The following is a 12,318-nucleotide window of genomic DNA, read 5'->3' on the forward strand; positions in this document are numbered from 1 at the left end:
TATTGCATTTCTCTTACTTTTTATTTTATCTTTTTTATTCTGTAGGATTGTTGGCAACATTTCTATAATGTTTATATGACTACCTCATTTTACCTTATTAATGTACTCCCCTTCTTATGTGTATTACACACAGCAAACTGAAGTAATAACTTTTTTTTTTTTTATGAGATTTTATTTTTCATGAAAAATTTTGTGCAATTTTTCATACGCACTTAGACATAACAGGACATGCCCACTAAAGCAGAGAACAAAAAAAAGAGAAGAGCCCCTTAATTTCATCTTTAACCGCTTTAGTGCACCAGCCAGGTACAAGAAAAAACAAAAAAAAGGAATTATAATTATCAAACATACAAAATACGGAGAACACTTGTACAGCCTTTAATACATTTGACATTACTCAAAGCTCGCTGTGCTTAGATTCATAAATGAAAACAAAAAACAATACTCAATTTTCAACATAAGTGAGAAACTTGGGAGTAGCACCAGTACTATGCCCTATTCCACATGCAAACACAACACTCAGCCCCGGTTCACACTTGTGCGTGTGCGGGGTTCGCATGTAATATCGGAGCGCACTGCTCCGACATTACATGCGATCGGCTGTGCGGTGCGAGTTTAGCCATACATTTTGTATGGCTAAATTCGCACCGCAGCCGCACCAAACACGCACAGGACCCTTTTTTCTAGCCGCATCAGGATCGGATCGCACAGCGGTTCACACTTGTGCGATCCGATCCTGTGCGAGCTGCACGATCGCACTGCGATATGCGATCAAACTGGGGGTGTCGTTAAGATTACATTGACACCCCCAGCGTATCGCATATGGCAGTGTGAACTGCCGGGGGTGCGTGTGCGATGCGGGAACAGGCTGCGAATTCGCAGCCTTCCCGCATCGCATATATGTGAACCGAGCCTCATATAAGATGTCTACCCATTACATGCCTTTGGCACCCCACCTGACCCATAGCATAATCCACCCGAGCACTGACCGCTTACACCAATAATATAATAAATAGTAAACAATATTTGAAAAGACGTTCATGTCAAGGGGGCTAACTCCAATCCTCAAAGGTTAGAAGAGAGTAGAGATACTGTATTTTCTGGCGTATAAGACGACCCCCCTAATTTTCAAGTTAAAACATAGGTTTTGGGCTATACTCGCTGTATAAGTGAGTATAGCCCAAATCGCTCTGTGCGGTGGTTTTGCACAGAGCAGCCCAGATCCTCCTCTTCTCGGGTCCCTCTTCTGTGCTTTTGGCCCCTCCCTCCTGTTGAGTGCAACACAGCAAGCAGCTTGCTATGGGGGCAACCAAGCCGAGTCACAGCTTCTTGTGTCCATTCAGACACGGATCCGTGGCCTGGCCCCTCCATCTTTTTCTCCTCATTGGCTAACTTTAATTGACAGCAACTGGTGCCTATGACATGCACTGCTGTCTCAGCCAATGAAGTGAGTCCTGGGCAGCCGAGACACTTCTGCAACATTGCTTGATCTAGATGGACCTCAGGTAAGTAATAGGGGGGCTGAGGGGGCCTGCTGCACACAGCAGGCATTGAGATAAAAAAAAAAAAACCACCTGCCTTTACAATCACTTTAATTGTGTATTATTAAGGATGTGTCATTTTATGATAACTTGGTGTGGTGCCTATAAAGTCCATGGACTGTGGTCCAATGTCTGTTTTTTCATTGAAATAATCTAGTGATATGCATCCAATAGGGTAGGGCTGCACGATTCTGAATAAAATAAGAATCACAATTTTTTGCTTGGAATAAAGATCACGATTCTCAGGGTAACATCGTATTTCACATTATACAAAAAAATTGGGCTAACTTTACTGTTTTTTTATTTTTAATTCATTAAAGTGTATTTATTCCCCAAAAACTGCGTCTGAAAGGCCGCTGCGCAAATACAGTGTGACACAAAATATTGCAACAACCGCCATTTTATTATTTATTTATATATATATATATATATGTATATATATATATATATATATATATATGTGTGTGTGTGTGTGTGTGTGTGTGTGACAAGTGTCAGAGAAAGGCTTAGTCTTTAAAAAGGAGTTCCAGCCACCTGTGGTAAAAATAAAAGTCAGCAGCTACAAAAAGTATAGCTGTTGACTTTAAAACAACAGCCACTGCCCCATGCTCCAGCGGTGAGCTCACCTCGGGCAGTCTCACACGCTGTCTTCGGTCCCTGGCGCCTGCATCTTTACTATGGACACGCGGCTGTGACAGCTTGCGGCTTCATAGCTGGGTTCCCACTGCACATGCGCGTGCTGCGCTTGGCATCGTGAGTGGTGGATGCGGTCTTCTGGGACCTGTCAGTGTCCCAGAAGACTGCAGGGGAAGGGAGGAAGGAGAACTTCCATTGCCGATGGCCGCGACCTTTGGAACAGGAGTAGGAAGCGGGTACCTGTCAAAATCGGGTACCTGCTCCTCAAAAGTGGCAATTGTTTAAGAGTAACAGGGAACAAGTCCTTAAAGCAGAACTTCCCTTTTGGGTGGAGTTCTGCTTTAAGCGGTTAAACTGACCTAATTTACAGACCGAAGTTCAACCTTTTGATCTAAAGCAGGGGTGGGGAACCTATGGCCCGGGGGGCCGTATGCGGCCCTCAGTCATTTGGTCTGGCCCCCCATGCAGCTGAATCTGTATCAGCTGATCTGTCCGAACGGAGCCGATGCTTCCTGTATAGTTCCGGCTCCGTTCTGACAATCTGAGTGAGTCACAGGCGGAGTGATATCAAATGCACTCCGCCTGTGACCAATGCAGGAAACATCACCTCTTCCTCCAGCGCGGCGCCGCTGCTAGCCAGCATTTCCCGTCAGCAGCACACACCGCAGTACCAGCCAGGGCCAGCGGTACTCATAGTAGTACCAGCCAGAGCCAGCAGTTCCAGCACTACCAGCCATAACCAGCAGTACTCACAGCAATACCAGCCAGAGCCAGCAGTACTCACAGCAGTACCAGCCAGAGCTGGCAGTACCAGCCAGAACCAGCAGTACTCACATCAGTACCATCCAGGACCAGCAGTACCAGCCAGAACCAGCAGTACCCACAGCAGTACCAGCCAGAACCAGCAGTACCCACAGCAGTACCAGCCAGAACCAGCAGTATCAGCCAGAACCTGCAGTACTCACAGCAGTACCAGCCAGAGCCGGCAGTACCAGCCAGAGCCGGCAGTACCAGCCAGAGACAGCAGTACTCACAGCACTACCAGCCAGAACCAGCAGTACCCACAGCAGTACCAGCCAGAGCCAGCAGTACCCATAGCGGTACCAGCCAGAACCAGCAGTACCCACAGCAGTACCAGCCAGAGCCAGCAGTACTCACAACAGTACCAGCCAGAACCAGCAGTACCAGCCAGAGCCAGCAGTACTCACAGCAGTACCAGCCAGAGCCAGGAGTACCCACAGCAGTACCAGCCAGAGCCAGCATTACCCATGCAGAACCAGCAATACCTACAGCAGTTCCAGCCAGAGCCAGCATTACCCACAGCAGTACCAGCTAGAGTCAGCAGTACCCACAACAGTACCAGCCAGCAGTACCCTACAGCGCAGTACCAGCCTGAGCCAGCAGTACCCACAGCAGTACCAGCCAGCAGTACCCACAGCACAGTACCAGCAGTACCCACAGCTATACCAGCCAGCAGTACCCACAGCAGTACCAGCCTGAGCCAGCAGTACCCACAGCAGTACCAGCCAGTTATACCCACCAGCAGTACCCGCCAGCAGTTCTTTTCAAAACTTACCACCACAAAGAGTGGACTGCGCTCCAGACTGACCGACGCAAACCTGGAAAACCAGTTGCAAGTAGCAACATCATCAATACCAGCTAACATCACACACCTCACCAAAGAGAAGCAGTTGCAGCCATCACATTAGGGGTGAGTTAATTAAATGTTTGACCGAATATAACAGGCATATTTTTAAGTTGATAATTTTGTACGGCCCCCGAATGATTTTATAAATACCCAAATGGCCCTTGGCAGAAAAAAGGTTCCCCACCCCTGATCTAAAGGAACGAAGTTATACTTTGTAAAACATGTTTATAGGTATCTCCCAGCGTTTAGCAATGTTGATAAACATTTGCTGGATGCTCTTTTTATTTTTACAGCTGTGAGTGAGCAGAGAACAGCTCTGCTCTGTATGAATCGAGGAAATGGTGAATTAAGGTCGTCAGGGAGGTGAATCGAGATTGTGATTTTTTTTTTTCTTTTACGATTTATCGTGCAGCTCTACGATAGGGTAACGAGCACTTAAACCTCTTCACCCGTTGTGATCTCTTCCCATTGATTGAACTATTTGTATATAAATAGGCGCAGCTAATATTGATGGCTGCGGAAAGCTTAGGAATTAATCCAGTCTGGATGTATAATACTTGTTATTAATTAAGTCCAATAGCAAGAGCTTTAGCTAGTATTTTAAGATCGGTAGAAAGAAGGGAAATTGGACGGTAAGAATTGGAAAAGTAATACTTTGATGAGAACTGTTCCATATCTTTCCCATGAGCTGATAATGTCTCTCTTTATTCGTGTGTGTGCGTGCGTGCGTGCGTGCGTGTGATATGCATTATACTTATGTAAATCTTCACTTTACATTATCACAGGTTTTGTAACATTTCCCTCTCAACCTTTTTCCATGCCTTCATTGTGCAGAAGGACAGGCTCATCCGGAGGCACTCTGCACATGTCTTGCGCTGTAATGGAGAGGAAGAGGACTGCACACAGGCTGCTAAGAGAAACCGTTTTACTGTGGATTTCTCTATGCTGACAGTGCCTGTGCTGTCAGAGAGCTTTGTGCATGTTTCTACCCAAATACAAGAAGTATTATTTCTCTGTCACTTAATCAGTATTAGGTTACGTTGTGTGTTAAAGGTCAAGTCCAGCTAAAACGTATTTTTCAGTTTTTGAGGGAAGCTGAAGTATCAACTATGAATTTTTTCTAACATTTATGGACTTCAAAATGGAGCCCCTCACACAAGAGTCACCAGTTGTCTCCCTAATTCTGGGCATTATGAAGCCAAGTAGAGGATCTCACTTTCCTGATGAGTGATCAGTGCAGAATCCAGAATTATGAATGAGACAGTCTCCAAAGGCTGCTGCTGGTGAGCAGAGCCACAAACCCTGGGGCAAAAATGATGCTATTGGATTCCTAGAACTGGTCAACTACATTAGTCTTATTATAAAATTTCTGTAAATCAATATCCTCTAGATTACCCTAAACTGTGTATTGTGAGGGCATACCGAAACAATTCATTTCATTTTTGTCCAGTCAGGTAGGAAGTCGCATAGCATAGTTATCAGTACTTCTAAAATCAAATTGTAACCTAGATAATTCACAATCTAAAAGCTAAAGTTTCATCCCACTTGTTATTAACTCAAAAATGAAATATTTGTTTTTGATGGAAGCAGCCTTTAGAGGTTTCCCAGTAATTTGCATCAGATGAGACCTGCTCTTTATAAATAAAAATGATTTCAAGTTGAGCCATAGCAAAGTGCTATACAATGCTTAAAGTATAACTAAAGGCAAAACTTTTTTTTAGTTTTGGATAGAGTGTAGATGGATTAGAAGCCCAGTTAGTTTTTATTGTCTATGCCCTATCAAAGCGGTAGTAAACCGCATCATAAAAAATCCCCTGCAAAGCAATGCCATAATGTGCTAGTATGTATAGCATACTAGCACATTTTTCAAGACTTACCTCAAAATGAAGCCCTCCAGTGGCGCTCTGTCACAGCTGAGAGGGCTTTGCAAAATTTTGGCCTCCAGCTACATGAGTGGCCGGAGCTGCGATGACATTACTCCCCCGTGGGAGCCCTCGTTTATGGCATGAGCTCTGAAGGTCTGGCACGGTATGCCGGACTTTCAGAGCACATGCACCGGTGACGTCACCGGCTGTATGCAGTGTAAATATCTCCTAAATGGTACAAGTTTAGGAGAGATCATCACTGTACCTACAGGTAAGCCTCATTATAGGCTTTCCGGTAGGTACAAGTGAAAAAAGTGAGTTTCACCATCTTTGTGTTTTGTTTACCATTATCAGTGAAAGTAAAATAAAATTCCATATTTGGGGTTTCCCCATAAAAACAATAGAGGGGAAATCTTCCAATAGGTACACTAGTTCTGGTGACCTAGGGGTTACCATGGAATTCCCTTAACCACTTCCGGACCGCCCACCGTCGATTTACTTCTGTACTTTGTAGATTACTTTTACAGATAGCTGCCATAACCCCGGTATTTTTTTAAAAGGCGGGCGGTCCTCTTTCACATAAGGGTGGTCCCAGTGGTGGATACGCCACAGGACCACCCTTATGGTCAAACGTCCTCTCCTAGCAACCGATTTAAAGAGCCAATTTTTTTCATCATTTTTTTTTTTTTTTCTTGTTTAGTGTAGATGTGAGATCTGAGGTCTTTTTGACCCCAGATCTCACAATAAAGAGGTCCTGTCATGCTTATTTCTATTACAAGGGATGTTTACATTCCTTGTAATAGGAATAAAAATGATCAAAATTTTTTTTTTTGTTAAAAAAAACTGTGTAAAAATAATAGATAAAATAAAAAAATTAATGCGCCCTGTCCCCGTTAGCTCACGCGCAGAAGCTAACGCATACGCAAGTCCCACCCACACATGTAAACGATGCTCAAACCACACATGTGCGGTATCGCCTCGATCGTTAGAGCGAGTGCAATAATTTGAGCCCTAGATCCCCTCTGTAACTCTAAGCTGGTAACCTGTAGAAATTTTAAAGTGTCGCCTATGGGGATTTTTAAGTACCAATGTTTGTCGCCATTCCACGAGCGTGTGCGATTTTGAAGCATGACATGTTGCGTATCTATTTACTCAGCGTAACATTATCTTTCACATTATGGAAAAAAATTGGACTAACTTTACTGTGTTCTTATTTTTTTTTTTCAAAAAATTAATTTTTTCCCAAAAAATTTGGTGTTATAAAAAATATTGCAACGATCTCCATTTTATTCTCTAGAGTCTCTGCTAAAAAATATATATATAATGTTTAGGGGTTCTAAGTAGTTTTCTAGCAAAAAAAAAAAACACAACGGTTTTAACTTGTAAACAAGTGTCAGAAATAGGCCCGGTCTTTAAGTGGCTAATTTTCAGGGTTTTCAACTGCCTGTTTGGCTGTGGGACAGGAAGTGAAGGGAAATCTCTGTAATGGGACACAACGGGAAAAACAAAACCTGACAGGGTTTATAACCCTCCTTTGCTCTATCCAAAAAGATAAAAAATTGCCCATAGTTCTACTTTAAAAGTTCAAAAGGTGGGGTGACTGATCTTGGTTTGTTGTGTGTGCAGTGGTTTACTAAACTATTCTGTTTAGAACAATTGCTTAGCCTTAAAGCAATATTAGAGCTTTTATGACTCTTTAAAATATGGCCATATGCTACTACAAAATGATTTACCTATACATAGCTTTATAGCTCTGAAATGAGAGTGCTTTCTCCTTCTGTGTATCTGTTTGCAGTGCTGCCCTCTTGTGTACATTATTTTTATTCCCATAAATGCTGGGAAAATGTTTGTAAATTTAGATTTTTTTTTTTTTTTTGTAATTCTAGAATCAGCATGGTGGCTCTATGGGAAACCAGTTAGTACGCTGTGATAAACTAGAACAAGCTGAAATTAAGAGTTTGCTCATGTGCTTCCTACATATTCTAAAAAGCATGTCAGATGGTAAGTATTGATATATATCCTCTTCCACTACCTATGTAAATAAATTATGTGAAAATATAATTGGAGTTGCAGAAGTGTTTTCATTTTCAGTTACAGAAATTAACTTTTGCTATTAAAGTGGTATTAAACGCAAACCGTTATATTGCAGCTTACCAATTCTTAGATGTGATGGCAGTTCTAGTTGTGTTTTTTTAGGCTTTCTTTTTCTATCTTCACCTGGCAATCCAGCAAATAAGGCTGCTGTTTTTTTAAAAAAAACAATGTCTCCTGCAGATGTAGCTGTTAAAGGGTTGAGACTGACCATTTATCGGTGACAGTGGTGCTTACGATGATCCGCTTTTATTTATTTATGTAAAACCTTTTATCCCAAAAGGAATACAAAGCGGTTGCTTTAACTGCTTGTGTAACTGCAGCGTGCGATGGAGTTGGCTTTAATTTATTAGTATCTAAATCTGCTAGTACATCTAACACTCCCCTCCCCGCAGACTGACAATACTGGAGTCCAAAGGGTGCCCCTGTGCTCATTCATCTACAGGGGGGGAGCTCTAATACAGGAAGTGTGTTACTGGCTAGATCACCAGGAGGAAAAAGCCTAAAAATAGAAAATGAATGCAGCCACCACATCTAATGACTGGTAAGCTGCAATATATTACTTTTTTAGTTTTTGGTTTAATACTGCTTTAAGCTTATTTTAATAGCAAACATCTTCTGTAACATCTGTTATAGAGGTTCTTTTAAGGCACTTGTACACTGAGATGTTTATAAAGCTTGGCAATAAAAAATGGAGTAGTGTTCAAGTATATGTAAAGCCAAACCTTTATTAGGTTCTTATGGAGTAAGGAATGGTAAATATGTCAAATGTGCATGGTCTGTGGTCCATTGGGGAGATTTTCCTTAATTTCAGTACCTTGCACTAGAAACCCAAACAAGAAGGTAAGAGAAGACCATGTTAAAGCAAGGGAATATTTCCTCTTAAAGGGTTGTCAGTAGAACAGGTTTATCCATCAAAAGATTTCTTCTAACCTTCTGTTTCATGACAACTGAAAAATGTGGAATTCCCATCAATTTCTGGAATGGAGACAATGGTCGCCATAACCAATAGTGACAATGAATCTCACCAGCAGCGAAACAGACAGCTTAAAAACCCAAACAGATGTTCTAACCATCCCACATTCTTTCCAAAAGTTTTAAAGAAAAGTTTTGTCTTTACATTTTTAATAGGAATATGATGAGAATCTGCAGTATTTATTACATATCGTTTAGAAAGTTAGACATAAAGACATTAGATGACAGGAGCTCATTTATAATGGATAATAGATATTGCGATCTACTCCATCGTACTTTTCTGGGAAGCACTCAACAAGGCTGCAGTTTACAGCTCCTTCCTTAAAATGTGTTTAAGTACATTGCTGTGTGGTCTGCAGTGGTAGGCCTGCAATATGGTGATATAGTACTACTTAAAGCGGAGTTCCGGGCACAAAATCGATATTTTTTTTTTGTGCCCGTCCGCTTGTTCACCTTCACCTGAAACAGAATTGGATAGTTAGGTTTTTTTTTTTTTATTTACTCACCTTGTAATTGAAGATCGAATATACTCACCTAGTCTTCACTTCCTCCCTCTGTGCCACGGCTCCGCCGTCACTTCCGGGCTTGCACTGATTCCTGGGAGCTGAACGTCATCGCTCCCAGGAATCAATGCGACGGTATCGGCCCCGCTCGTCACTTCCGGGCGACGCCGCATTCCCCTGCTAAACAGCTTCTGGGCATGCCCAGAAGCTGTGGAGGAATGCGGCGCCGCCCGGAAGTGACGAGCGGGGCCGATACCGTCGCATTGATTCCTGGCGCCGAAGTGACGAGAGGGGCCGGTGCAGGCGCATTCTGGGAGAAGAAGATGCGGAAGAAGACGCCGAAGAGGACCGCGCCGGCTTCAGCTGCCCACAAGAGAGATGGAAACGCTGTGGAAGAAATTTTATAAGTGAGTATTTCTTCTAAAAGGTAAGTGCGAACCGGGACAGATCAGAGGCTAGCCATTGTGGAATGTACTAGCCCTGACTGTCCCGGGGGTATGTTTGTTGAAAAATGATTTCTGTGCCCAGAACTCCGCTTTAAAATGACTTTTTAGACCTGTTCTTCATTTGTGGCCTCTTTGATCAGATACAGCTATTTTTCTGACTTTGGTTTATATAAAAATGAAGTTATTCATACATAGCATAACTGTATGTCAGTTTAGGTCATTTTAGAACAAGTGTGCTGATAATCCATAAAATATCATTGCCGGTTTGTTTGTGGTCTTTGTACAGCTGCTTCTTTTGTCCCTTTTAAGTATAACTAAAGGCAAAAGTTTATTTTTAGTTTTGGATAGAGAGCAGAGTGATTAGAACATCTCTCAGTTTGTATTTCTGTCTGTGCCCCCTCTCTTTTTGTCCTGTTTACCATTATTATTGAAAGTGAAAAAAAAGAAAATCCCAAATTTTGGGTTGTCCCCATAAAAGAGAGGGGAAATTTTGGGGACCTCCAAGGGAGTACCTTTAATTTGCAGGGATTTCCTCTCGCTTTCTGTTAGCTATGGGACAAGAAGTGAAGGGAAAGCTCACGATGGGATACAGATGTCGAAAAAAACACAAAAATAAATGTCAGTTATACATGATTAAAATACATAATTGTATTTCTCTATTTTATTGCAAATTTAGAGATGAAATAGCCAAATTTCTATAAACCATATTTTGTTCAGACAGAGATATATCTTTAATAATCTTTTTTTTTTTGGGAGATAAATGCACACTAGTCAAACCAGGAGAAAACTCTAAAGCAGTTGTGGGACATTGGATTATATCAGCGTTTTCCAATTAGGGTTCCGCGAGAACAAAATTGGGGTTCCGCGGCGTTTGGCCACATCCGAGATGGCCGCCGCTCCCTGCTGTTTCCGGAAGGTCAGAAACAGTAGAGATCGCGCAACCGCAATCTCCTAAGACGGGCTGGACAATTCTGGACTGGGGGCAGGACCAGCACTGAGGCAGCTGCCTGAATGAACTTTTCACATTAACCAGGAGGTGATTGGCTGCCAGGAGGCGGTCCTAGCAACCAATCATCAGCTTGCTAATATGAAAGGTTAACCCGGCAGCTCCCGCGCCCCATCCAGTGCTGCTCTGCCTTCAGTTCAGGATTGTCCTGCCGCCTTCTCCTCACTCTGTGTAAGGTAGTAGAGTGCAGGGAGGAAAGGACATGGCTGTGAACTTGTGAAGGATGGGGAGCAGGGTCATGTAAAGGGGGCAGTGAAGGGGGACAATGCTGTGGGGGCTATGTGAAAGGGGCAGTGCTGTGGGGGGGGGGGAATGTGAAAGGGGCAGTGCTGGGGGGGGCATGTGAAAGGGGCAGTGCTGGGGGGGGCATGTGAGAGGGGCAGTGCTGGGGGGGCATGTGGAAGGGGCAGTGCTGTAGGGGGGATGTGAAAGGGGCAGTGCTGTAGGGGGGATGTGAAGGGGGCAGTGCTGTAGGGGGGATGTGAAGGGGGCAGAGCTGTAGGGGGGATGTGAAGGGGGCAGAGCTGTAGGGGGGATGTGAAGGGGGCAGAGCTGTAGGGGGATGTGAAGGGGGCAGTGCTGTAGGGGGGATGTGAAGGGGCAGTGCTGTGGGGGGATGTGAAGGGGGCAGTGCTGTGGGGGAATGTGAAGGGGGCAGTACTGTGGGGGAATATGAAGGGGCAGTGCTGTGGGGGGATATGAAGGGGGCAGTGCTGTGGGGGGGTGTGTGAAGGGGGCAGTGCTGTGGGGGGGGTGTGTGAAGGGGGCAGTGCTGTGGGGGGATGTGAGGGGGCAGTGCTGTGGGAGGTGTGTGTGGGGGGGGGGTGTGAAGGGGGCAGTTCTGTGGGGGGGGATGTGAAGGGCAGAGTGCTTTGGGGGTGATGTGAAGGGCGCAGTGCTGTGGGGGGGGATGTGAAGGGCGCAGTGCTGTGGGGGGGGGGGATGTGAAGGGCGCAGTGCTGTGGGGGGGGGATGTGAAGGGCGCAGTGCTGTGGGGGGGGGGGGGGATTTGAAGGGCGCAGTGCTGTGGGGGGGATGTGAACGGGGCAGTGCTTGCCAGATATAAACTAGATATAAAAAGAATTTGCCAGCAAAAGAGAACATTACACTCTGCTCATTGAAAGGTTTGCGCCGCGCTACTCTACGGCACACATTTGCTTTGTCGGGGTTCCAAATTTTTGTTATACCATATCAAAGGGTTCCACAGGAAAAATTAATTGGGAAACCCTGGATTAGATAGATTTTGTAGATACTATATATGAGTGCATGCACATTATTGTTAGAAAAAGAGGACAGTGTTTCAGGAGACGCGTTTAACATATGATCTCACATGCAGAATAAAATTTACTTTAGACAGTTTTATATCTCTAACATTCTGAACATACATCTTTTCAGAGATGAGGGTATTTCATCTATGATCTGTTGATGTATATAGCAATGTTATCTATCTTTCCAATGTTGTGGAAAAATACGATTTATGTACTTTGTTCATGTATAGTTTATTGTATGTTTATTTTTTTTTGTAGTTTGCACTCTCAAATATCCTTATAAGAAAAACGTTTTTAAATCCCTATATTCCAGGTATGAATATTTTAAAACTAGTTTAC

The 12,318-nt window shown here is 43.7% G+C and overlaps 1 protein-coding gene across 7 annotated transcripts in view; it reads left to right on the forward strand.

Annotated features, from left to right (window-relative positions):
• The window catches only part of DOCK9 (dedicator of cytokinesis 9), a 490,995-nt gene that overhangs the window by 362,008 nt on the left and 116,669 nt on the right, over window positions 1-12,318 (forward strand). For all 7 annotated transcript variants that reach the window (XM_082245713.1, XM_082245711.1, XM_082245714.1 and 4 more), the window contains exon 35: window positions 7,577-7,691. In XM_082245713.1, the coding sequence (XP_082101839.1) occupies window positions 7,577-7,691 (115 nt within the window). The remainder of the gene's footprint in view (window positions 1-7,576; window positions 7,692-12,318) is intronic.

Source organism: Pelophylax lessonae, assembly GCF_965119305.1.
Source record: "Pelophylax lessonae genome assembly, chromosome: 2".
Taxonomy (NCBI): domain Eukaryota; kingdom Metazoa; phylum Chordata; class Amphibia; order Anura; family Ranidae; genus Pelophylax; species Pelophylax lessonae.